This window comes from Diospyros lotus, chromosome 10 (genome assembly GCF_014633365.1).
Source record: "Diospyros lotus cultivar Yz01 chromosome 10, ASM1463336v1, whole genome shotgun sequence".
NCBI lineage: Eukaryota > Viridiplantae > Streptophyta > Magnoliopsida > Ericales > Ebenaceae > Diospyros > Diospyros lotus.
The window spans coordinates 27525808-27553114 of NC_068347.1; the positions used below are offsets into that span (position 1 = coordinate 27525808).

Below are 27307 nucleotides of genomic sequence, written 5' to 3' on the forward strand. Positions count from 1 at the left end.
TGGCAATTTTTCTAAGTAATTCTAGACTTGATTTGCTTAAAGTGGCCAAGACAAGATTTGCCTCCCATTACATCATGTTGAAGAGGCTAATAGATTGTAGGGAGGCACTTGCTACAACAATTTTTCAAAAAACATGGAAAGAATGGGTGAAAAATGGGGATGAAAGAACAAGAACAATGGGTGCTTCAGTTTCTGATATTATAATTCGTGAAGAATTTTGGGAAGAAGTTGAAAATATTATCACCATTACCAAACCAATTTATTTGCTAATCAAATTTTCTGATGGTGATGGTGCCAAGATGGGAGAAATGTACGAAAGAATGGATGTTATGCTTGGAGAAATAAAAGATATCACGAAGGAAAACAAGTATGCAAGCGATTATCCTGAAATGGAAAGAATTGTGTTGGCTAGGTGGGAGAAAATGAACATTCCAATGCATTGTCTTGGGTTTGCTTTGAGTCCTAAGTATTATGACCTTCATTATCTTCAAAAACCAGCCCCTGGAGGAGATCCTAGAAGGCCTCGAAATCTGGACAGAGAAGTTATTTCAGGTGTTATGGAAGCTTTTTCAAGAATTGCTGAAAGTGAGAAAGAACATAAACTTTTACGTGAACAATTTGCTATTTTTCACATGAAGAAAGGATTATATGCAATGGCAGCAGCTCAAATGGATGCAGTAACAATGGATGCAATTGATTGGTGGTCCACATATGGCTTAGAGACTCCAGATTTGGCAGAGGTAGCAAAAAAGGTATTATCACAGCCAGTAAGTAGTTCTTCTGCTGAAAGAAATTGGAGCACATATTCTTATATTCACAGTGTTAAAAGGAATAGATTAAATTGTACAAGAGCTGATAAGCTAGTGTTTATTCACTCAAACATTAGACTTCAATCACGTTTCTTGGAAAACTACAAAGAGGGGCCATTTAGGAAATGGGATATGGATCCAGATGATTCGTGCATAGAAGATTCTACCCTAAGACTTGAGGATCTAAGATGGAGAAATTTGGATGAGGACTTCGGTGATGTGCCAAATAGAGATGAAGACATGAAAGAGGGTTCAATTTCAACTTCAACAAGTGCATCTTTTGTTACTAAGCCGCCAAGACCTTCCAAAACAAGCACGGCAAAACGAAAAGGAAGGAAGTGTTGAGACTTGAGAGGCCTAAAATCTAAATCTACCTTCTACAGATTTTGCTCATTTATTGTGGTCTTTTTGTAAGTTGTAACTTTTTGATGCATTCATGTATGCATAGGGAATTATGGATTATGGAAGTATATGAAGTATGAAGTTATGGACTATGAGATGAGTATCAATGTTAATTATGAATTCATGATTATAAATGTTAATTGTTCTTGAACTTGAATTATGAATGTTATCAAGATTCAAGAATCAAGACTTTGTTCATGAATCATATTGATCTTGTTTGATGTCTTCATTGTTTTCAATCCTAAACTCGTAAGTCCTAACTTCTAATCCCAATTCCCATGTAAGTTTCATCATTTCTCTATCTTAAGAATTTTAATCATTTGTATTAGTTCCTACTTCCTAATTTATATGGTCAAAAAATCTAAAATATTTTTTAAAAAATTTATATATTCATTGGCATTCCACTTTGGTGCACCAAAGCGTACCAAGACCCTAAGTGGCGAACTGATGAAACCTACCCCCCACGTACCACGTACCACGTCCCAGGAAAAGTGGTGTACCACGTCCCCGTACCGCGTTCCACATACCGAGCGTTCCACGAACTAGGTAACTATGACATGAACAAAGACTACACAACCAAAGACCCTAAAAGAAAGAGGGGGTATGTAGGTTAAGAGAGGGAAAAAATGTAGAAAGGCATTGAAAATGACTGTTGTTCCCAAGAACCCTAGATGGTACCCGATTGATTAGATAGGCTGCGGTCAAGACAACCTCTCCTCAGAAGGTTTTTGGAACATTATGATGATGAAGAAGAGTTCTAGTGACATTGAGGAGGTGTCTCATCTTTCACTTAGCCACTCCATTTTGTTGTGGAGTGTTGATGCAGGAAGACTCGTGAATAACCCCTTTGTCTTGAAAGAACTTATGCAAGTGTTGATTAAAATAATCCATTGCATTATCAGTTCGAAATTTCTGAATAGGAGTACCAAATTGAGTTAGAATCATTGAATAAAAGTGCGATAACATAGTGCTAACAGTAGCCTTATTCTTAAGAAGGAAAACCCAAGTCATTCTAGTATAATCATCTATGAAGGTAACAAACCATCTAGCCCTAGAACAATTGAGAATCCTAGATGGACCCCAAACATTCGAATGAATGCGAGCAAAAGGACGTGAGGATCTTTTATTACTAATAGGATAGGAAACACGATGATGTTTGGAAAGTTCACATGCATCACAATGAAAAACACTAGGATCCACATGTTTAAATAAAACAGGAAACATAGCTTTGAGTAAGGGAAAAGGTGGATGCCCGAAGCGGTAGTGATGAAGCCAAATGTCACTACTAGAAGATTGAGAAGTGCAGGCTGATTTAGGCTGAAATCTGGACTGAATGTGATGGGGCTGCAAGGTCTCCTTTCTCAAAACATACAGCCCATGTTTCTCCTCAGCAGCTCCAATCATCCTCTCCGTAGCCATTTCCTGAAACTCACAAGAATAAGGAAAGAAAATGATTTGACAATTTAAATCCTTAGTGAGTTGATGAACTGAAATCAACTTAGTGGACAAATTAGGAACATGCAAGACTCTTTGAACAGAAAGTTTAGGACTAAGAGTGACTTGTCCCTGACCTTTGATAGGAATAGAAGTCCCATTAGCAATAACAATCTGTTTAGGTGTCACAAGAGGCTAATAGGTATCAAAAACATTTGGATTAGAGGACATATGGTCTGTAGCTCTTAAATCTAGAATCCATATATCATTCCTATTGGTTTTAGAGGCTGTTAAAGAACTCAAATGGAAACTATTACCTGGCTGATTACCTTGCTGGGCAATAGAGTATGATCCATCCTGAAGAGTTTTCAAGAACATCTTGAGTTTGCTAACTTCATCAGCAAGCTTGCTGATTTCATCAGCTTTCAGCTGATTTTGCTCCAACTCAGGTGCTGCCTCGGTTTTTTCCACCGACTCTTCTTGCCTATTTGAAAAATAGGCCTGATTTCGAGAGGTCATATTTTTGAAGCCCCCTAGTTTCTGCAACACAGCCTCCTTCCCATGCAATTTAAAACATGTCTTTCGAGTATGCCTTGACCTCTTGCAATGGGAGCACCATAATCCTTCTGTTCTATGCGTTTTGTTCTGTCCATCAGTCCACATACCTTCCTTTCCTTGCAGCCTACCCTGCACATCACCTCTTCCTTGCAATGGTTTAAATCTGGACCCTGTTCCTTTGTTTGTAAACATTGCTGATCTTTCAGAAGTTATATCACCCAACATTGCTGTCCTCCCTTTTTCTTCACTTCGAACAACTGAAAACACTTCATTAAGAGATGAAAGTTTTTCCCTTCCAAGAATCTGCACTCGAACTTGATCATACTCATTATTAAGTCCTGCCAAGAACTCTACAACTCTATCCCTTTCAAAAATTGAATGAAGAGTGGCTATATCTTTACATTCCATTTTAATGTTCTAGTAGTGGTCAAGTTCTAGCCAAAAACCATTCATTTTGTTATAATATTCAGTGATTGTTGAGACCCCTTGCTTAGTACTATGTAACTTCATCTTAATCTCGTAAATAACTGACGCATCTTGAACCTTAGAATAGGTACGCCTAACCGTTTCCCATATATCTTTAGTAGAGGACAAGAACATATAATTTTTAATAACCTCTGGTTGCATAGCGTTCCATAGCCATGACATGATCATGGAATCCTCTATATCCCAAGCATTAATCCCTAGATCAGATTTTTGTGGACTAGGCTCTGTCAAGTGGCGAATCTGCCCCTTCCCCTTTAGGAATGTTTGAACCAGCTGTGCCCACTGTAAGTAGTTGTGTCTGTCCAACTTGTATGACTGATGCACCCCTAGTAAATCGTTGGAAGAAAAACCTCCTATTGGAGCATCAACTCCATTATTCTCACCAGATGTCATGGCTGAAACTGGCGTTATTTTTGATATTCCTGACATGATCAGAAAGAAAAATGTCTAGCAATGAAGGCAAAGACAAGAAGGAATTTCAAGACTTGAGCGATTGAAAGTATGGCAACAATCGGCCAGAAACAATCAAGGAAGAAGAGCAAGGAATCGGCAATGAAGGCTGGGGAATGGACTGAAATTCAGAAAGCAATGAAGGCTGGAAATCATAGGGCAATCAGAAGTGGCTCTGATACCATGAAGATTTCGAACGGAAAGCATAAATATTCATTATGTCCAGCCCTAGTTATAGGGTTGGAAATTACAGCTATAGAAAGTTTAAGGATTGCAACACATTTAGGAAAGATTATGATACAATGGGATTAGGAAAGATTCCTAATCTGTTTAAGAAACTAATCTAATCAAGATAAAATCTTAAATAAATCATTCCTTAAATAAGGCATCATTCCAAAAACAGGCTGCAGCCTCTTCTTCTTTCCTTTCCTTTCATGTCAACAGTTGAAAACAAGTAAAATGTAAGAAGACCATAACTAACTAACTTAAAGTGCAAAAAAAGACTCAAACACAAGTACAGAAACTTTCCTTCAGAGCAAAAGGGCTTATTATCTCCCTGGTAATTGTATGATCCTATTATGTCTTTTGGATTTTAAAACGTATTATACTTGTTTAGCCGTTCTAAATATCTCACATCAGAGTTCTTGTGTTCCTACTAGGACCTTAGATACGCTTTTGATTCATTAATAGGGGACATGGACCTTGAAGTGGAATTTTATTAACTAATTAACAGCATAGTAAGCCTTTATCTCACTATGTGGGGTTGGCTACATGAATTCTATTTTTTCATTTGGAATCTTGTTAATTGAAACCTGAAAAAGCAGCACAGAGCTGAAAGAGTATATGCTATAGCCTAACAAATGAATATCATCATTCATCTTCTATCTATACAAGGTGCAGCATAGAAACTCCACTTTTTGTTTGATATTTTCTCTGAAGTTATTGGTAATTCGTTTTTCTTCCTGGATTTGAGGAGATGTTGGAAGGGTGACAGAATTTGTAACAACAACATATCAAGCCTTAATCTCATTGTGTGGGATGTTAAAAAAGAGGTGGAACACAAGGACTTGCTAGGGGGTCACCCATCTTAGTATTGCTCTAGCCCAAGCATACCTAACCTTTTGAGTTTTGGTGGGATCCAGTGCATTAATGTTGGTAAGATCACACTCAATTTGTATTAAAATAAGATAGGCTGTAAGTGCATAGAATTAGTGCTAGAAGTAGCAAATCTTTGAAAGGTTCCATCATTCATGCATATATTTTGACATAGAATAGATAGACACTAAATCTGTCACATTCTATTTTTGTTGTTCTTGTATGTGCCTTAAGGGACATTCTGATGGGTTAGGGTGCAATCCCCTACCAAAGAGACTTGAGTTTAAGTCCCATTAACTTCTGTATCAATTTTTTTTTTTGTCTTTATTTTGTTTTTTCTTGGGATCCTAAACTCACCATGCCTTAAGTTCTAGATTTAGTGTAGTCACATGTTACTATCTCTGTTTTCAGATACACTGTGTTGAACATGGCAAAGGGTTACTCTCATGTAAATAATAATAAGTGTGACAATTTTATATTTGATTACTTCCACTAATTGGTGACAATATATGAAACATTTGGCATAATACAGTAATCATAGTTACCCATGTGGTCTGATATATGCTTGAACTTGAAATGTTTTACCAATAGTACTAATAAGTGATTATCTTTGTTTGTGTAGCTTGGAGCAAACTTACTGCTGCTGAAAGGAGCAAATGCTTACGAAAATGGTAAATAATAACTGGATCTTATAATTTTATACCATTTCACTTGCACAAAAATTATATATGATCTGGTAAAAAATTACATTCCTTACAGATAATGTTCATAGCTCATGTTAAATTTTAGATGACTCCAATGGTTGTTAGAGCTGCAAATGAAATGAGCTGTTCATGAGAAGCTTGGGCTTAGTTCATTGTTAGGCTTATTGCATAGATGAATCATGAGGGGAATATGAGCTTCAGAATAAAGCTTGTTTGGCAATGAGGCAAGCCAAAACGGGTCCATCCTCTCTTCATAAGGTTTCTAAACTTGGGATTATTAAGGTTACCTAGTAACTTGATTGAATTCTTGTGGCTGTATCTGTGTTGCACTTTCTCTGACAGAGTCTTTAAATCATACGACGAACCTTGAATTTTTGTCCTTTTGCTTTCTATAGTTATGCAGTAAAACTTGTGCTATGTTTGCAAAAACTTGTTTGGCATGCCTTAAGTCAAGATGAGGCAAGCTTTCCATGTGAGCTTGTGGAAAAATCAAGAGTTTGAACAGGTGTTCTCAGCTCATCATTAACATGAGTAGATCATTCACAAATTCATAATAACCAAGTGAAGCCCACACAAACTATAGGTTGGCAGATTTGCAACCGTACTCTTTTGATAAAACTTTAGTGCGTTCACTGTATGACTATGTTGCATGTGTCCTTTTATCAGTGCTGGACTGTTTTAGTGATTCTACCCGCAAAATTATTCTATAAATGCATGGCATATAATACATTCTCCCCTGACAAATACAGATTGTTTTTGCTTTTATAGAGCTTCGGAACTCGTGAATTATTGGGAGAAGACTTATGGTCAATATTCTGTTTTGTTGTCTTGAAGAAGATTTTCTATTTCACATGGAATGCATTTGTAGTCAAATGCTCTAGATTTTCTGCCAAGACCAAACAGTTATCCCACTTTTGCTACTAAATGGCTACCATAACCAATTGATAGTATTTAGCATTTTAAGACAGTTGTTTGTATGCATTTTTCTTTGAGTAGAAAATTTATTTACAACAACAACAACAACAACATATCCAGCCTTTATCCCACTATGTGGGGTCGGCTACATGAGTAGAAAATTTATTTACCTTCACAAAATTCAAAAGAAAGGAAAGTGACACACCTGCATCTATTTTCTGGAGCTTATTCAAACTTTGTTTGTACTTGTTACTCAAGTATTTATGCGTGCGTGGATCTTGATAATGTTTCTTTGCATATTTGTTTAAGGTATGACTTATTAATTGGCCACAAAGAAGAGCTTGGGCAACTTATGACATTAGAGCAAGGAAAACCTTTAAAAGAGGCTATTGGTGAGGTAAACCACACTTTTGCCTTTGCAAATTGAAGTTCTCACTGCATCCTCCTGAAGCATTTGCCATATCTGACACTATTTGTGCAATTTACAGGTTAACTATGGTGCCAGTTTTATTGAGTTCTCAGCGGAGGAGGCTAAACGTGTATATGGTGATATAATTCCATCACCACTATCTGATCGTCGGTTATTTGTTCTGAAGCAGGTTAACTTTTTTTATTTAATTATGTTTTACATCCCATATGTATTTCATTGTATCAACGGTGTTCATGTCATGACTGATGTGTATTGCATGTTCTGACTGAGGGACACTGTTTATTGCAGCCCGTGTCAGTTTGTTGATGACTGACATGAGTTAGGCTTTTAATATGATAACATATGGAGAACTGAAATGTGCATGACATATTGGAAGCAGCTGTAGTGTCATATATGTGAAATGAATGCAGCATCTGCAATTCTTGAAAATGCAGGGTTTTGTTTTTATAATGTCTGTAAAGCTTAGGAAGAAAACCCTAGCTGTTAGTATCATAGTTGTTGAATCGAGATTCGAATCGAGAATCGAAATCCTTATTTTACGAATCGTGAATCGAGAATCGAATCGAATCGTAAGATTCAGTACACATTTTTAATTTCAAATATAAATAATATATATCCATAGAAAATAAATAAAATATATTAAAATTATATCAAAAATATATTCATGTTGCCTTTAAATTCAAATTGTATCAAATCAAACCACTTTCAAAATAACAAACTAGAAAAAAACAACTATTAGCCATTAGGCTACCAATAAATGCCATTGTCCATAATTTTCACAAGTTATCAATCATTTTCATCTTCAAGTTGAAGAGCATCATCATCTTCATCATCTTCAAACGTAGCCAAATCCATTTGCTCTCCATCCTCTACATCTTCCTCATCATCAATCATTTCTAAATCCAATTCTTCTTCCACATTGTCTTCAACAACTTTTCCTTTTCTTTTTCTGTCTAGCTTCAAGTTCCTTGGCCCTATATTATACAATATAAGTTATAGCATATTAGAATTCAACCCAAACTTAAACAAACACATTAACTTAGTTTTAGAATGTAGAAAACTATAAAGTATAGATATATACCTCTTCTATTATTACTTGGTTGAATACCTCCATCATCTTCAAAACATTCATTAGCATCCATCCATGAATTATCTTGGGGTAAACAAGGATCTTCTTGTTCGGTGATCCATTCATCATCGGACTCCATATCACTCAAATAAATAGGATCATAATTTTCACCTCTTTTCTCCCTCTTAGCTTGCCTTAATTCAAGTTGAATGTTATATTTCACAAAGACAAGAGCATTTAATCTTTGTTGTTCCAAACGATTTCTCTTTTTTGAATGGACATGCTCAAATGTGCTCCAATTTCTTTCGCATCCTGTAGCACTACATGTGAGACTCAAGACTCGTATGGCTAGGTTTTGTAACTCTTTACATTCTCCCCCATAGCTTTCCCACCATAAAGCTAAGATAGAAAAATAAAAAACTAATTAGTCTAATTAGTTTAAAGGAGCTAACAATTGAAATTTGAAAATTAAAACATTAAATCAAAATAATACCTGGTTGCTTCTTGTCTCTTGTTAAAGTAGCCATACTCATGCCAAACAATCCGTCACCTTTTTTAAACTTTTCTAATTGCTCATCAATTTTTAGTCTTGTTTCAATATCCGGATAGATCTTTTCTATTGTCTTGTATAAACCAACTTTAACTTCTATATCCGCATTAAAAGACTCATCATATTGAAACCTTAAAAAAAATGCAATACAAGTAAGAAACAACAAAGCATATACAATACAAAAATTTGTTAGTTATAGGAAATATGATTTTAGAAACTCACTTGGGATTAAGAAAATATCCCGTTGCATGGAGTGGCCTATGAAGTTGCAAATCCCATCTTGTATCAATAATGTTCCAAATGCGCTCATACTTTATCTTTTGATGGTTGAAATTTTGTGCAATTTTCTCCTTTGCCCTATACATTGCTTCATATATGTATCCCATTGCTGGTTTCACATCCCCATCAACAAGTCTTAAAACTTTAACAAGTGGACTTACACACTTTAAGCAATACTTGATCGATTTCCAAAACTTGTCATCGGATAACAAAATTGCTCCCACTTTAATTGCATCCACCTTAGAAGCATAATGACTTTTAGCCCACTCTTCTGATGCAAACATAGCCCTAAGAGGAATCTTATTTTCCTCAAAGCTCCTCAATGTAAGAAATGATGTAGCAAACCTTGTAACTCCTGGCCTCTTCAACTCTCTCTTCTTAGAGAACTTCCTAAACATGCTAAGGACCCAAGCATGTCTATAAATGTATACACAAACTTCTTTAGCCTTCTTTATTGTATCTGTGAAAATAGGCAACCCACCTATATCATGTTAGATCAAATCAATGCAATGTGCTGCACAAGGAGACCAAAATAATTTTTTTCTTTTCTCCATCAACAAGTCACCCGCAGCTACATAGGCTGAAGCACTATCAGTCACCACTTGAACAACATTTTCCTCCCCAATTTCCTCCACCAATGAATCAAACAACTCAAATAACTTTTGTGCATCTTTTATAACATCTGAAGTGTCAATAGATTTAAGAAAAACTGTTCCACTTGGACTATTCACCAAAAAGTTTGTAAGAGATCTACTTTTCCTATCCGTCCACCCATCCGACATCAAAGTACAACCAGTCCTTTTCCACTCCTTTTTATACTTCTCCAGCATTGAGTTTACATTGTCAACTTCCTTCTTCAAAAATGTAACTCTAGCCTCATGATAACTAGGAAGTTTTAAACCCTTACCATATTCACTAACCGCTTCCATCATTGAAGCAAAAAGAGGACTTTTTACCAAAACAAAAGGCAATGCATGTCCATACAAAAATCTACAAATGCTATGAACAACGGGCTCCCTTTTCTTAACCACTGCATTTAAAGTTTGTTGTTTTTCTTTCCCTTTAGTGACAAAGACATCCATACTAGTTTTTCTTTTTCCTCCTATCATTTGAACTTCTATCTCTTCTTCTTGGAAATATTCTTTTTCATTCACCTTTTGTCTTTCCAATTCTCCTAATATCTGAATACAAAGTTTTCTCACATTATCTAGACATTATGTACACGGAGCCACATTATCATGATCACCCGCAAAATGGTGTTTCATTCGACTTATCCCTCCCCATCTTTCAAGTCCACAATAATTGCACTTTAAGTTCATTCTATTTCCATTAATCCGAGTGCAATATTCCCAGATAGGATCATTATTCTTTGTTGTAGATCCCTTTTTTGATCTTGACGCCATATTCAACAAGAAAGAAAGCAATATTCTTCTAGCATTGAAAAAAAATATAAAGTCAAAATTTTGAAATAAAAAACAATACAAATATCATAAAAGAAAATAAAAAAAGTAGAACAAATTTGACCAGACAATAAAACATATTAGAAAAAATCAGAAACAGAAAAAAAGACACAGCACAACAGTCGACACTGCAGTGCAATAGGCTAATAGCAGGAAAATATATATAAAAAAAATAAAACAATAACAAGTTAAGTTAACAATTACAAAATAGGTTCTCTTAACCCCCAAAGTCAACAAAAATAGCTGCAAAAGACACAGCAGTCAGCACTGCAGTGCAACAGCAACAAAAAAAACAAAAAAAAAAACAAAACAAGAAAACCTCAAAGTTAATAAAAACAGCTGGTGCTCAGAAATAAGCATGAGTGGTTGAGGCTCATGTGCCCAGCTGCCCACATCTCTGATGTCTTTGTTGGCACGTGAGCACATGAAAAATTATAATATCATTTTCAAGGATGAAAAATGATTTGACGAGAGAAGTGGCTAGAACAGAAGCACTGGTTTCAACACTCGTCAAGACTCCCAAGCTGGATTTTCTCTAGGAATAGGCATAGAATAGAAGCACTGGTTTTAAGCAAACGCAGTCTTCTTCTTAGGATTCGTATGGTCTCGGCGTCTCGCATAAAGCAAAGAAAAAGAAGAACTGAAGAAGAAGAAAGCAACGCACCTTGAACATAACCTGAAGTCTTGCGGTCGTAGCTCTTGAGTCTCGCCTTTGCTTCTGTCGTTTCATCTCATGCTCATATGCAGCGTTTTTGCTTCTCTGTTTCAACTTTCCAGCTTCTAGCTCCTAACGTTTCAGGTACTGCCGTTTCACCTCATTTCTATTTCAGTTTTGTGATTCGTTCAATTCACTCGATTCGTCCGATTCTACCGATTCTTTGCCGATTCTTTCGACTCATGGTCGATTCTAAGCAATTTTCGATTCTACCTATAGATTTGACTCGATTTCTCTTAGAATCGAGCCGAATCGTGCGATTCGCGATGCGAATCGCACGATTCTAACAACAGTGGTTAGTATGTATATACCATGCATTAAACTCATAGACTATATACCTATATATATACAAATATAACGGGCCATGGGCCATGGGCTCTAACATAAGATTAACCCTAGGTGTACTATAGAAATATAACTATATAACTCAACACTTCCCCTCAAACTGGAGCATATATATCATATGCACCAAACTTGTTGCAAATATACTAAATTCGAGGACTTTTGAGAGACTTAATGAAGACATCTGCTAACTGGTCATTAGAATTGACAAAATCTGTGATAATACAACTAGATAAAATTTTCTCTCAGACGAAGTGACAATCTATCTTGATATATTTGGTCCTCTCATGAAAAACTGGATTGGATGCAATATGTAATGTAGCTTGATTGTCGCAAATTAATCTCATTTGTGATATCTCCCCAAACTTGAGCTCTTGAAGCAATTGTTTTAACCAGATAAATTCACACGTTGCTAAGGCCATAGCACGATATTCTGCTTCTGCACTCGACCTAGCAACAATCTCATGTTTCTTACTTTTTTAAGATACTAGGTTTCCTCTAACCAGAACACAATATCCTGAAATAGATCGTCTATCAGGGGGAGAACCTGCCCAATCAGCATCAGAATATCCGACTACTTGAGTATGACCTCTGTCCTCATATAATAGTCCTCTACCTAGAGCTCCCTTAATATACTTGAGAATTTGGATTGCTGCATCTCGATGGCTATCGCAAGGAGACTGTAAAAACTGACTGACAACACTAACTGAGAAAGAAATGTCTGGGCGAGTGATAGTGAGATAATTAAGTTTTTCGACTAGCCTGCGGTATCTCCCAGGATCAGCAAGAGGCTCCCCCTGTCCTGGGGTAAGAGCTTTACATTAGGGTCTATAGGAGATTCTATAGGTTTACAATCAAGCATCCCAATTTCTTCCAGAATGTTTAACACATACTTTCGTTGAGAGATAACAACACCAGAACTAGACTGAGCAACTTTTATGCCAAAAAAGTATTTAAGTAACCCCAAGTCCCTAGTTTGAAAATGATGTTTCTTCAGCTGAATAATACCATCCCGATCATCACCTGTAATAACAATATCATCCACATACACAACCAAGTATATACACCTCCCCTGTGATGTGTGTTTATAAAAAATCGAATGATCATACTCACAAGTCATACCAAAGTCTTGAATGATAGCACTGAAGCGACCAAACTAGGCTTGAGGAGACTGCTTCAACCCACATGGTGAGCGACAGAGTTTACAAACCAGCACAGACTCCCCTTGAGTAACAAACCCAGGAGATTGCTCCATATAAATCTCCTCCTGAAGCTCACCATGTAAGAAGTCATTTTTAATGTTCAGCTGATACAATGGCCAGTGGCGGATAGTTGCTATAGAGAGAAACAAACGCATAGAGGACATCTTAGCAACTGGGGAAAAGGTGTCAACATAGTTAAGACCATAAACTTGAGTATACTCCTTGGCAACCAAACGGGTCTTAAGGCGATCAACCTGCCCATCAGGACCCACCTTGACAATATGGATCCACCGACAGCCGAAAAGAGATTTCCCTGGGGGTAAAGGAACTAAATCCCAAGTACCATTGGAATGCAAAGCAGTCATCTCATCCACCATTGTTTGTCGCTACCCCGGATCAGAAAGTGCCTCACTAACAGTCTTAGGTACTGAAACAGAGGATAAGGAAGACATAAAAGAACAAAAAGGAGACGAGAGACGGTGATAGCTAAGAAAATTATAAATAGGGTGAGGATTGCGAGAAGAACAGGTACATTTCCGAAGGGCAATAGGAAGCAGATCCTCGGAAGACAAGACCGCAGCAGGTGGAGAGACTGGAGCAGGATGTGAGGCAACAGGAGTTGCTGAAGTAGGTGGAGACACAAGAGAAGGCGTAGGAACAACATCTCCACCGGGAGGAGACCGAGGTTGATGACGTCGATGATAAACCTGCAATGGGGTAGAAGAAGGAACAGGGAGAATAGGAGCAGGTGGACTTGCGGGAAGAGGGATTGCCTTAGAAATGGGTTGACACTCGGAATGAGACGAAGAGTAGAAAGGAGACTCCTTAAAGAAGGTAACATCTGACGAAAGAAAACAACTGCGAGTGTCAAGAGAATAACACCGATAACCCTTATGAAGGCGAGAGTAACCTAGAAAAATGCACTTGATGGACCGAGCAAACAATTTATCTTGACTTGGAGACAGGTTATGGACAAAGCAGGTGCAACCACAGACATGGGGAGGAAGAATATATAATGGTTGATTAGGAAACAAGAGAGAGTGAGGAATCTGGTGCTAAAGAACTGAGGAGGGCATCCTATTAATGAGATAGCAAGCAATGAGGACAACAACCCCATTCTGCTATGGTGTATATGCACAAGACGACTGATGTAAGATCCCCTGAGAAGACATAAAGGTAGTAAAGGGAATAGAAAAATACTCAGGGGCATTGTCACTACACAATACTTGAAGAAATGTATGAAATTGCGTTTTGATTTCAGTACAAAAGGATTCAAAAATTGAGAATAACTCAGAATGATTTTTCATTAAATATAACCATATGCAACGAGAATAATCATTGATAAACGTTACAAAATATTGAAAACCCAAAACATACATGACACAACTAGGACCCCGGACATCGGAATGAACTAAAGCAAATGGGGACATAGCCCGATTATTGACATACTTTGGAAAAGAAGTGCAAGACTGTTTTTCAAGTTGACGAGACTCACAATGAAAAGACGACAAACTAGACAAATTGAGGACCATCTTCTGAAACTTAGCCAAATTAGGATGTCCCAAACGATTGTGGAGAAGAGCAGGAGACTCAGTCACCGAGCAAGTAACAGGAGATGCAGGAATGTTGAGATGATAGAGATCCTGTGACTCACATCCAATGCCAATCATCTGTCCTATACCGTGATCCTGGATAGTAACAGAATGATCATCAAAGGTGATAGAACAATTTAAGGCACGCGTAAGTTTACTAACTGAGACAAGATTAAAGGGACAATGAGGAAGATAAAAGACATAATCTAAAGACAGAGAAGGTAAGGGTTTGGCAGTGCCAATAGCTTTAACAATCGCTTTGGACCCATTGGCTAATGTTACAGAAGGTAAAGAAATATAATTAGTAAAATGAGAGAACAAATAGGGATTACCAGAGATATGGTTAGAAGCACTTGAGTTCAGGACCCATGGTCCTAAAGAGGATGACTGAGCGAGACAGGCAGTGGAATCACCAGAGTGGGCGATAGAAGCAACTGTGGATGAGGATTGCTGGGACGTCTTATACTTGAGATACTCATCATAGTCAGCCCCAGTGAGAAGGACAGATTGCAGTGGATGACCATCAAAGGACTCAGATCGAGAACCATCAGCATGAGCAACATTAACACGAGGAGGGCGGCCATGCAACTTATAACAATATTCCTTGGTATGCCTCCACTTGTGACAGTAGTTACACTTGGGGCATTTGCCCCGATTACCACGATCTCCTCCCTGTTCGCCACTACTTTGAACTTGTGAAGCAATAACTAAATGATCACTTGCAGAAGAGGGAGGCACTATAGGAGCAGATGAAACCCGAAGAAGACGAGAATACACTTCATCCATAGTTGGTACAATAGGACTAGCAAGAATTTGATCACGAATGGCAGCAACAGTACACACCATGAAGAACTTATCCTACTGAGCTAGATCCTCTGCAGCAGTCTTACTAGCAAGTAACAAGGAGTTAAATTCAGCTTTAATAGAGGCCATCTAACCAAGAAAATCAGGAAGAGTCAGACCCTGCTGTCGTAAATTGAGCAGATTAGACACCACTGAATACAAGTGTTGAATGTCATTAGTGTATGGCGCCTTGGCCTAAACCCACAATTCGCAACACGTGGTATAGTTAGTATAAATCAGATGAAGAGAAGGATCAATTGATTGCCACAGTAGACTGCACATCAGAGCATCAGTTCTCTGCCACTCAGTTTTATTTGTGGTCACAATCTCGGCCTTGGTAGTTAGATGATCCTGTAAACCTTGACCCATACACCATAGTTCAACTGCCTTGGACCAAGAGACATAATTGGAACTGCCCATCAACTTCTCAGTAGCAATGACTGGAGAGGGAGACAGAATACCAGAGAAGGAGCCAGATTTACTGGTACCAGCCATGTTGGACAAAAGGGAGCCCTACAAGATCAACAGATCTGAAACAAAAGAGGTTAAATAAGCTAAAAAGAAAGGTTGGATGATCCAGCACAGAGAATGAAACATGGGCGTTGGAGCGATAGCAGACAGCGGATGCTGGTGACCGGCGGATGGCGATGAAACCACCAGGACTGGGATGGACTGAAGGAGGCAAGTCCAATGGTGAAGACAACGTTGTGATCAGAGCACTAGAGAGAGAGATCAGAGCAAAAACGTCTCCGTGAACAGTGCGAGAAAGGTGGCGCGTGACGGAAACAACGACCATGGGCCTCCGGGGGTCGACAGATTGCAGGTCGACGAACGCAACAGCAGTGGCTGTGTGCGTGATCCGGTGGTCGGACGGTGAAGAATCACTGCAAACCAAAAGCGCGAGCAGCGGGAACGCAGTGGGCGGCAACAACGGTGGCACGACAGGCTGCGGCGGTTGGTGGCAGCGTGATTGACAATGGTCGTCGGTGATGTGGGCGGCGGCGGCGGCGGCGTGGTGGCTAGGGTTTGTATTTTGGCTCTGATACCATGTAAAGCTTAGGAAGAAAACCCTAGCTGTTAATATGTATATAACATGCATTAAACTCATAGACTATACACCTATATTTATACAAATACAACGGGTCATGGGCCACGGGCTCTAACATAAGATTAACCCTAAGTGTACTATATAAATATAACCATATAACTCAACAATGTCACATGACATGTTACCTTATCTCCCCTCCCCCGCTACAAAAATAAAAAGGGAAAAAGATGACTTGTTAAGTATGATAGTGAAGGGTTCTTTTTTGTTCATTTAATATTTCATCACTATCTTCACGTTATCCTAACTAAGTGAGAGTGGTGGCATGACATTTGTAATGTCAATTGACTTCTAAAAGTCACATCAACAATACAAATTCATGCAACAATGTGGCAAAATTTTACATTGGGTGCCCTTCTTGATGCAACCTTCTATCAAGGGAATGATGAAATGAAGTTCCAACATCATCCTCACATGGAAAAGTTTCATGAGATGGTGGTGAATGAAGATAAAGATGTGAGTGTGTTCCATCAAATAGTTCATATTGTGAAACCAACCTATACAACAAGAAAACACTACACTTGTTCTTTGAATATGTATATACAAAAAATTGTCCCATATTTGACATGATAATTTCTAGGGTTAGGGAATGCAAGAGATGCATCTCATGGGCAATGGCACTTAGTCTAGGTAAATCTCTTTGTGTTATAAAGCAAACTCTTTTTCTTGGTTTCCTTATCAATATCACCTTCTGTTACAAATTCAATTGTCCAACTCAGGTTCCTAATCTTTTTAGCTTACAATGAACTGCTCAATCTCATGTTATGGTATATTTCTCTACCTCATAAGCAATCTCATTGAAACTTGTTATTTTCTATTAAATGATTTTCTTTTATGCAGCCTGTAGGTGTTGTTGGGGTGATTACACCGTGGAATTTTCCTTTGGCAATGATTACTCGAAAGGTGGGATGGTCCTGATTTCTTAAGTTTAACAACTATCCAGTAAAGCATTGTAGAGTTTTGGGATACATAGCTATTATGTTAAAGTGTTTTTTTTTTTATATATATATTTCACTGTTATTCTAGGTTGGTCCTGCACTTGCCTGTGGTTGCACTGTGGTTATAAAACCCTCTGAACTTACCCCCTTGACTGCTCTAGCAGCAGCTGAGCTCGCCCTTCAAGCTGGAATACCACCGGTAATATTCTATATGACCATGATATGTATCTAGCTGTCTGTGAATGCTTCTGTGGTGCCAGTACACGAAAGCTCACCATGTTATCTTATTCTATCATGTTTTGGAATCCCTGTGCTTTGAGTAGGATACTTGGATTTGTTATGATACTTCACAACTTCATGAACTTCATATTGGTGCTTTGCATTTACAAATGCAATTACTTCTATGTTTTGGTCATGTCTGGCATCTTCTTTGATCTTCTGAGGGTTACTGTAGTCAACTCTCTTTTATAGCACAAAGCAATTAAGTAAGGAAAGATTTTGTTCTATTGGAAATTCTTTGTGGTAATGTAAAATACTTGAGTGGGATACTTGGTTACTTAGCTTTACAGTAATTAACTCTCCCGCTGCCAAGTGTTTTATTAAGGAGAGCTGGACTAATGAAAAAACAATTAGAAGTCACTAGACAGAGTAAACCAAGATGGTAGAATAGTTGGACAACTTGGGTGGCACCAATTTAATATTCGTCATTTGTTTTCTCAAATCCCTATCCTGTTACACAAAAGACATTATTTAGCATAATGATTATTGTGGTTCAACACTGCGACCATCCAAGAAAACTGCTCTCTTCTTGATTCCTCACACGATTAATCTTCTTGAGTAATTCATCAAATTCATTGTGCTTACAGTTAATCTCAATGACTTTGAATTTGACACTAAATATAGGTGCATCTGTAGTAAGTGTGGGGCAAACTTTTTTGTTCTATCTCCAAGTTAGTATATATTATTTGCTGTCTTTCTCAACATGCTAATGCATCGGCCATTTCCTGTCCACAAAAATAAAACAGTAAATTATAGTGGAAGGAAACATCTAGGTATGGTTAGAAGACGTTGAGAGGACAGTGCAATTACATCTACTTTATTCTCCTGGAAGACTACTGACGTTCAGTTATCACTTCTGTTTTGTTACATCATTTTAATTATTCTTACTATTTCAATTGCCTCTAAAGTTTTTATTTTTTTTTTTCTGGTTCTCAAATTCAATTCTAGGGTGTTGTGAATGTAGTCATGGGACATGCTTCTGATATTGGGGATGCTTTACTTGCGAGTCCACAGGTTCTCTGGAATTCATCCCTTTGCATGGCATCATGATGATGTCTTTTGAATGAATACTTATTATGCAAGAGACAGAACAGGTTTTCTATTCTATTTTGAGTATTCTATTTTGAAACATATTTAGGTAAGGAAGATCTCATTCACTGGTTCAACAGCTGTTGGGAAGAAATTGATGGCTGGCGCTGCTGGGACTGTTAAAAAGGTATGTGCAGGCATTCATGTAATTGCAGCGTGGGTAGAAAGGTGAGACTTAAAATTTTATGACACAAACAGCAACCTCAACTTTTTAGGTATCTCTGGAACTTGGCGGCAATGCACCTTGTATAGTATTTGATGATGCAGACTTGGATGTGGCAATAAAAGGGACTGTAAGTTGGAGAATCCGTCTAATTATACAGATGGCTAGGTGTTATTTTTATTCAGATACTTTCTGAGTTCCACATGTGATAGGCTTTACTGTATGTCAACAGTTGTGAAGCTTGATAATGTTAACACGATACCTATTTTTGTTTTATCTATTGATTATAAAAACTTTTTATCTCAGATTTGGCCTTTTGTTTTCTTTCCTTTGAGAAAAGGAGGCAAATGCTGCCCAGGAATTGTCTTTTCTTATGACACTGATCCACATGGTTATGCATTTTGAGTCCTATGTTGGAGCTGTGCGAAAAAGGTCTTGGTGTATGGGTGGGACTGAATGTCAAATGGATCTTCTAAGCTGGGCTCTTTTGGGGATGACCTGGGTAGTTAATCAGGCCTATGTGCTGTGTAACCTAAAGACCATTACAAAATGAGTTTATTTGGTATCATGTTTAGATATCTGTCTTTAATACAGCAATCGCTAATGGAGTTGGAAGTGTGTGTTCTTAGTTCAGAACATCCAAGAGAAATAGTAATTGGGAATGCTAAGCCCAATTGATGTTGCAGGCTAACCCTTAAGGGGAAGGACTGGAGTGGTTGTTCCTTCCCTGTTTTTGTACCACAGTACAAGAATCTTACCATGATTATAGTTATGAGGTGTGGTGTTTTTCAATATGAGTTCATAGGATTTTGGAGAAAGATTAAGAATCATAGTCAGATGAACCAAATCATTTAATTATTTCTGTAATACATTGGTTCATTAGCCTTCACTTTTTTAGAATATGGAATTAGAACCGTAAGTATAATTGGGGGACCTTTTAAATATTTTAATAAATATACATGCACATATATATATATATGTACTTGTTATTAATAAATGAGAATAAGATATTTTTAAAATATGTCTAGTTAAATATTAGAATTTAAAAATATAAAATTTTATTTTGTAATAAATTTTTATGCAACGGATCTGGATCTGGTCCAGATCCACCAAATCCATTTATAAATGGATCTAGTGGATCTGGACCCTGATGGATGTGGCCAGATCTAAATGGATCTGGACTAGATCCAGCCCATTGACAGGCCTACTCATAGAGCTTGTTGATCCTCTGTAAATGCTGGAGAATTATGACTGGAACCAGAAAAGGTGCAGCGGTGGTGACATCTTTCTGGTCCAGATTTGTTAGTAGATATAGTGCTGCAAACTCGTGGTTCTTGATATTATTAGGATCAGGAAAACCACAAAGCTTTTTTAAAGGTTTGATAGAGTTGAAGAACTGACCAGAATTCTGAAGCTTCATCCAGATTCTAGCAAGTTGCTATTGAGTCATCGGTCATGAAATAGCAAATGTTCTATAACCCCTAAGTAGTACGAGCACTGTATAGATAACAGTGTTTTTGAAAGCTCTAAGTGCACTCAAGTGGAAAGGCCTTCTAGAGCTTAAGTGTGCAAGGCAAAGCACAAGCACACGCTTTATCAAAACAAAGCGCTAAGCTGGAAATATTAGAAAAAAATAAAGAGAGAACACAATAACTACAACTAAATTGCTAGATAATACCATCAAGACTAAAATTCATGCTAAAAGAGAACAAAAGAGGGCCTTTTAGTTCATTTCAATAATTTAGTCTAAATTAAGAAAGCCATCTTCATCATTGGATAGTTCATATAGTTCCCAATTCCCATCATCTTCATCGGTGCCATCTACTTGACTTCTTCAACCAAAGGCCATGAACTAGAACTTGAAGGTGGTTTTCCAGTTGCTGTATTGCCTCCTTTTCTTCTAATATTAAATCATGACATGACAAAAAATCATGACCAAACACTGAATCATTCTTTTCTTCCTCCAAGATATTTATATAATAGATGGGTGAGTTCTAGTGTATTAGGGTACACAGTAACAACGTTTTTTTTTTTTTTTTAAATTGTAAATAGTAAAAATAAAATAAATAAACAAATAAGCGTGCTTAAGTGTGCCTAGTGCTTAACAAAAAAGCACATGCTTTTAGTGCTCATAGTTGCCAAATTGAGATATATATTGTGAACCGAAAAGCCTAATTTTCGAATCATGAATTGTATTGTATTGTAAGATGCAATAACAATTTAATAAATATAATGATAACATGAAGAAAATACTAAAAGATTTGAAGTACTAAAAGATGTTTACACCTACAACATGAAGAAAATACTCAAAATAGTAATTTTAAGTTTAACCCTAGTTTAAGAATATTGATAATATTTATGGCACAAAAAATTAAGCTACCAAGGATTCCAAAATTAACCTTAAGTCTTATGCATAAGTCAGCAACTCATAACATCTTAAAATGATGAGAAAAGATTACTAATCGTCAAGATTACTGAATCGTGAGTCTATCATATTGTATCGTTCCAGTTCAATTCAAAGCAAAAATCCGATTCACTCTTTGTTTCATATTGGTGGGGATGAGTATCAAACTCAATTGTATGATGCATATTGCATATTGTATGATTCTAACAACATTGTTAGCGGTTAAGCTAGGGTTTCTTGTTTGTGCTCTGCTTTGAGTCAAAAAAGCACTAGAACTGCACTTTGTGCTTTATTGGCAACTTAGGCTTGCTTAAGCACCCTTTTAACAACACTGACGGACACCATACTGAATCTAACAGACTATTATGCTTCAAAAATCTATATATTTTTTGGCAAGTAAATTCCTATATCTGGCTCAAAAACACCCTGGTAAGGAAACAAGAAAGCATAGCTTAAGCACTAAGCTAGGCTGCAATATTCTTCTTCATTAAGTGATTTGTTCTGTTGTTTTTAAGCATTATGTATCGCTGTTTGTTCTCATGGACATTATTTTGCGCTCTTGCATTTTTTTTGTTTGTATGTTAATTCAATTATTAATATCCAATCTGTTGTTGCAGTTGGCATCAAAATTCCGTAATAGTGGACAAACATGTGTCTGTGCAAATAGAATAATTGTGCAAGAAGGTATACATAAAAGTACACTAACCTATAAATTAATTTTCTTTTTGTTTCTTTTTTTTATTTGTAATGCCATATGCAATTAATATAATATTTGATAGTTATTTTTGTTTTTGAGGGGTTGGAGATGATTTGGGAGTAGCACTAGGCATTGAGAACATGTAGAGTTGTCGGAGCTGAGGGAGGGATTTGGGCCAAAGTCCCAAGTGCAATTAGTTAATCTATTAATCAGGTGTAATGAAAAATTATGGAAATAATGGTAGTGACACCACGTGGGATCATTAGAGTGATGGGAGGACTAATTTTTGGACGTTGGACTCTCTCATTTGATTGAATGAGACCAAGCTCCATGAGGGAGGAGCAAGGCCTTAATGAAACTCCTAGCTCTAGTTTCTGATCCACAAGTCTTTAGAAGTCCTACTAAGTCTCATGCACTCGGTGACCTGGTCCTTGCCTCAACTTACGCTATCGAGGTTGGTAGGTTGATGTCCCTCTAATGCATACATATATATATGTATGTACATCTATATATATGTATACATATGTGTGTATAAATGTTTTAAAACACACACATGTATATACATATGTATATTTGTTATTAATGAATCAGAATAAAATATTTTAAATTTAACGTGTAATTGAATATTAGAATTTTAAAGTATGAGATTTTATTTTTGTCATAAATATTTACGTAATGGATCTGGATGTGGTTGATATGGTTCTCATTGGATCTGGACCAGATCTGGTCCATTTACAGGCACAAATAGGACTAATATTTGCCGGTTGCTTCTCCAGAAGTTGACGTGAAGTTTGGCTTCAGTTAAAGGAGCTAGAAATATCTATTAGGGAACTTATTGGGGGTAGAGCTGGACACAAAAAACTATCAGCAAACATATAATAAGGATAGAAGAAATTGAAGAAGCAAAAGTACTCTGCTTAAAATTGGAGTGTCAAACTGTTAATTTGGTTTCTAAGCTGACTACTGTTTCAAAGGACTACATAGAAAGTGCACTTGCTGAGTTTTCATTGAGCAAATCCTATGATTCTTTTCTTGTTTACCTTCAGATGACTGTTTGTTAGATTCATACAAGGATTAGTTATTACACACTTTTATGGGACTTAAAATAGATGGTTCCAGTCAAACACTTGCTTACAAGACAATGTTCCTTGAATGTGATTTTTGTTGCTTGTTCACTTAAGTTCAACCTTTCCTCTTTTCTAGATGTTAGCTCCTGAGCTGTTTTTCTAACCATCCAGGAGCCATGAACGATATATGAGTGGAAAACTTAGAAGAGAAATAACTCGTCATAATCATCATCAAAAGCCCCACTAGGTGGGTGTCTGGTCTCTGAATCTGACAAGGTATTCTCACTTGTTCGGTGAGAATTGGGCAAGAAATTAAGGGAGAAATTGAGGAGATTTTAGGGGGAAATAGAAGAATAGAGAACAAGAGGGAGAAAGATCGAGAGAGATAGGGAGAGAAAATGATTGAGAAGGAAATCTGAATTCTCTATTGATATTCAATGCCTTGAACAAGGCTGGATCAGGCCTTATATACTGATCACAGCAGTATAACTAACTGCTTTCTTGCGTACAATGACCTAACTATCTGCTATATCCTAGGTTGGGACAACATTATTACTACTATATCCTTGGGGTCGTGACAACTTCTTCCACTCCATCCACTTCATGTGTCAATTGGTTTTTTCTCATATGTTTAAACCATAGTTGTCAAAGGCGGAGAGGTGCACTAAGTAGCAAATTAGTTCTTGCGGCCTAGGCGGGAGGGGCAGGGTGAGCTCACATTTGGTGCACATTTATTCAAAATGCTTACAAAATACTTATACACTATTGTTTTCAATATGTACCTATAAGGAGGTTGATGCGAACTCATAAAATCATAAATGATAAATGACCAACCCCATAAGAATAATTAATAATATTGCAAAAAAGCCAATTAGTTTTTTCTAACAGAAAAAGAAATTAGAGGAAAGAAAAAATTATACCAGAACACACTATAAAAACAATTAGTTTCTTTTAATTTCTTTTGCAATTAGAAGAAAAAAAAATTACAGCAGAACACATAACAAAAACAATTATAGAAAAACAATTAGTTTCTTTTAAATAGCAAAAGAAATTGGAAGAGAGAGAAAAAATTAGTAGATTACACAAGGAAAACATTTGTTTCTTAGCAATAAATTAGAAGAAAAAAAAAATAGAGTAGAACACACAACAAAAAAAAATTACAGTAAAGAATTAGTTTTTTCTAAATTGCAAAAGAAATTAGAAGAAAGAAAAAAAATGAAGTAGAACATATGTGAGTAATTCTCCAGTGAGCGAACATCATTGCCAAAGGATCCCAAGGGCAAGTGGGAGATTCATCAGACTTCCGACTTACACTGCTAGATTCGCCTCTCACTAATATACAAGAATATGGAACCAAATCAACAACTACAAGAAATAAGATCTAAGGTGACAAATGGACAAGAAATAGTGTTTTAATACACTTATATATCCAAGGCACGTGCCTCAAGCACCTTGCTCCTTGCATGAGGCACGCACCTCAAGCATGGCGCTATGCCTCATTGGTGATGGGGCACGTAGGCGGGCCTTTGACAACTATGGTTTAAACCATCTTAGTCACATGTTGTGCATCTTATTTTCAATAGGTGCCACTCCAATGTTAGAATCATAGCTTCTTTGATGTCTTTTCTTGTATCAGCATTTATCCATTGTGATATTTTCATCTCAATTACGCTCATATTTTGCACATGTTTTTGTCACGTACCTAGCTGCTACATGGGATATATTGTAATAATTAGTAGCTATAGTCGTAGCTATTTTGTTGATTAGAAGAGGGTGAGCTTGCTGGCAGCATGTGCGGCAAAGCTAACGCTTACAAGTGGGTAGGCAAGTTGATGATTCTAGAAGGGATTTGGGCAACCGTTTTGGCGCCTATTCCCCAGCTAAGCAGTATAACTACCCTGCTTCAACCCAATTGTAATCACTTTTGGATATTCGAATCAGTATTATTTCCCTCTCAATTCTCTTTCGTTCTCTCTCTCTCTCTAACTTTCCCTCCCAATTCTCGACTCTATCTTCCTTCTTAATTCCTGTGAGTTTCTCTCTTAACCAAAGAGAATTCTCACTATCAGATTCAAGATCTGACAGTTTTTACTTAATTGGCCAATATTCTATGCCATATTGCCAAGATGATCTTATAGTGTCATATAATAAACCTTTTTTTTGGGCTTTAAAGGGATCTATTGATCACATAAAATAACCAATGCATTTGTGTTCTTACATAATTACAACAAAATCAAGTAATACTAATGACAATTTTGAAGAGAGGAACCAAGGATTTGTGTATGTATGTATGCGTATCAAAACAAACTACAGTAATATGAAAATCATGTGAATCGTGTTTGGTGGGAGGGGAGGGAAAGTGAAGTTAATTTAAGAGAGAAATTCGAGTGTGGAGAAAGGAAATTATCAATCTTCCTGTTTGGATAATTAAAGGGGAAGAGAAAGCAGAGTTCTCTTCTTCTTGTTTGGTTCAATAGTGATTAAGAAGGAAAAAAAGTGAATAATGCATTGTTACTATTGTAACTTTTTTTTGCCATATGCCTCTTGTTAAAACTTGCAGGCCATTGTTTGTGCTATTTTAAATAGAAGTCAAGCTTTTAATCACCTGTTGAGTTGAGAAAAATTCGTCTTACATGAATGCAATATTATTCACTCACATGTTCATTGTGCTATCTTTTTGTTGGCCAGATGAATTGATTATTGAGGTTAATGTGAATGGATTCTTTTAGCTGCAGCTTAGGATTTTGAAGCTGTAAATTAGTTTTCACAGTTTTAAATCAACGCAGAGAAATACATGACAGACCATAGAAAAAGTTTTTGAACTAAAAACCATACATTAACAATATCAGTCTAAAGAAACCCAACCGCCCACGTTTTCCTGTTATCCTACTTGTAATAAAATACAGAAGTAGACAATGGGAAGATGTTCATGTGTAATTTATTTTATTAGTTAATGGTTGGAAAGCACAAACATGTCTCGGGGTGGTTCAAAATAATTGACACGGAGTCTTATGTGGCCCCACAACCAAAGACGTTTTCAGTCACAAAGCTCCCTGTTTTGCAAGAGTTGGGTGAGGAAAGTATTACTGATTCACTTCACTTTTCTTCCATTTCTTTCCACTTTTTGGAGGGGAGAAAAGTGATAAATAAGCAGGCCCTCTCTCCCCTCGTAATATCTCCATTCACTTCACCTCACCTCACCTCTTAAAAGGTTACCCAAAAAGAACTTAAACATTTCCTTCCTAATCCTTCACTTTCCCACAAATCCATTTATCCAAATGGGCTGGTAATTTTAGCTAAGCAAGAAGCATGATGATGTTGTCAACTGAAATTATGGGCAAAATCTGGGCACCTTTTTATGCTCGTAGCAAACTTATTTTGTTATGGGTGGTCATAGATTTCTTACTGCAACAACTGAATCCTCTCTTGCTTAAAGATCTTTCAGAAGCTTGAATTGAATTTTACTATTTTGTGCATTGTTGCAATCCATGTGTTCTAACTCGAGACAAGGAGAAGTTTCCAACATACCGTAATTTTATTTAGTTTGGGAAGTACCTTTAGATTATTTGATTTTTAAAAGCTTCATTTGCCATTCTTCTCTTTTATATTGTTCTATTTTTTTTTTTTTTTTTTTTTTTGGGGGGGGGGTTAATCTTTCCAAAATGCAACCTGTTAAGTTTTTGGTGATTGATATAGTGAACCTTTGGACAGGTATTTATGAAAAATTTGCAGATGCTTTTTCAAAAGCTGTCCAGAAAATGCAAGTTGGGGATGGTTTTCATGATGATGTGTCTCAGGTAATCAGTCATGAACTACAATTGGAACCTTTCTAGGTTTCAATAAAATTAGAAGGTGATACATGCATGGTTGAAGTAAAATTCTGTTGGAACAATTTGATCATCTCTTTGATGGGAAAAATAATGCATAGTGGAGCCAATCACAAGCCTTCCCTATGATTGAATTTGGTGGGCTAGTGCTCCAACATTTTGGACTTATGCTATGAAGATTAGAGTTACTATGAGTTGTAGTTATTATTGTGGGTTATACACAGTTGTTGGGAATCAAAATAAAGAAGATGGAAAACGAAGAATATCTTCAAGACCACCTAAATTAATGGAGTTTATGACATTTGAGGAGACCAAATTCACCATGGTATCTTTTATTAATCAAACTGTCTGGCTTTTCCAGTCCCAAAAAACTTGGGAGCCTTCCAGGTTTCAACCAAACCAG

General features: G+C 36.9%; 1 protein-coding gene across 1 annotated transcript in view; it reads left to right on the forward strand.

The window, feature by feature from the left end:
- LOC127811008 (succinate-semialdehyde dehydrogenase, mitochondrial) overlaps positions 1-27307 on the forward strand; it is a 62405-nt gene that overhangs the window by 17993 nt on the left and 17105 nt on the right. The window contains exons 4-13 of the mRNA XM_052350685.1: positions 5857-5905; positions 7163-7250; positions 7342-7452; positions 17281-17343; positions 17467-17577; positions 18606-18671; positions 18796-18873; positions 18962-19039; positions 21931-21997; positions 26789-26874. Of these exons, the coding sequence (XP_052206645.1) occupies positions 5857-5905; positions 7163-7250; positions 7342-7452; positions 17281-17343; positions 17467-17577; positions 18606-18671; positions 18796-18873; positions 18962-19039; positions 21931-21997; positions 26789-26874 (797 nt within the window). The remainder of the gene's footprint in view (positions 1-5856; positions 5906-7162; positions 7251-7341; positions 7453-17280; positions 17344-17466; positions 17578-18605; positions 18672-18795; positions 18874-18961; positions 19040-21930; positions 21998-26788; positions 26875-27307) is intronic.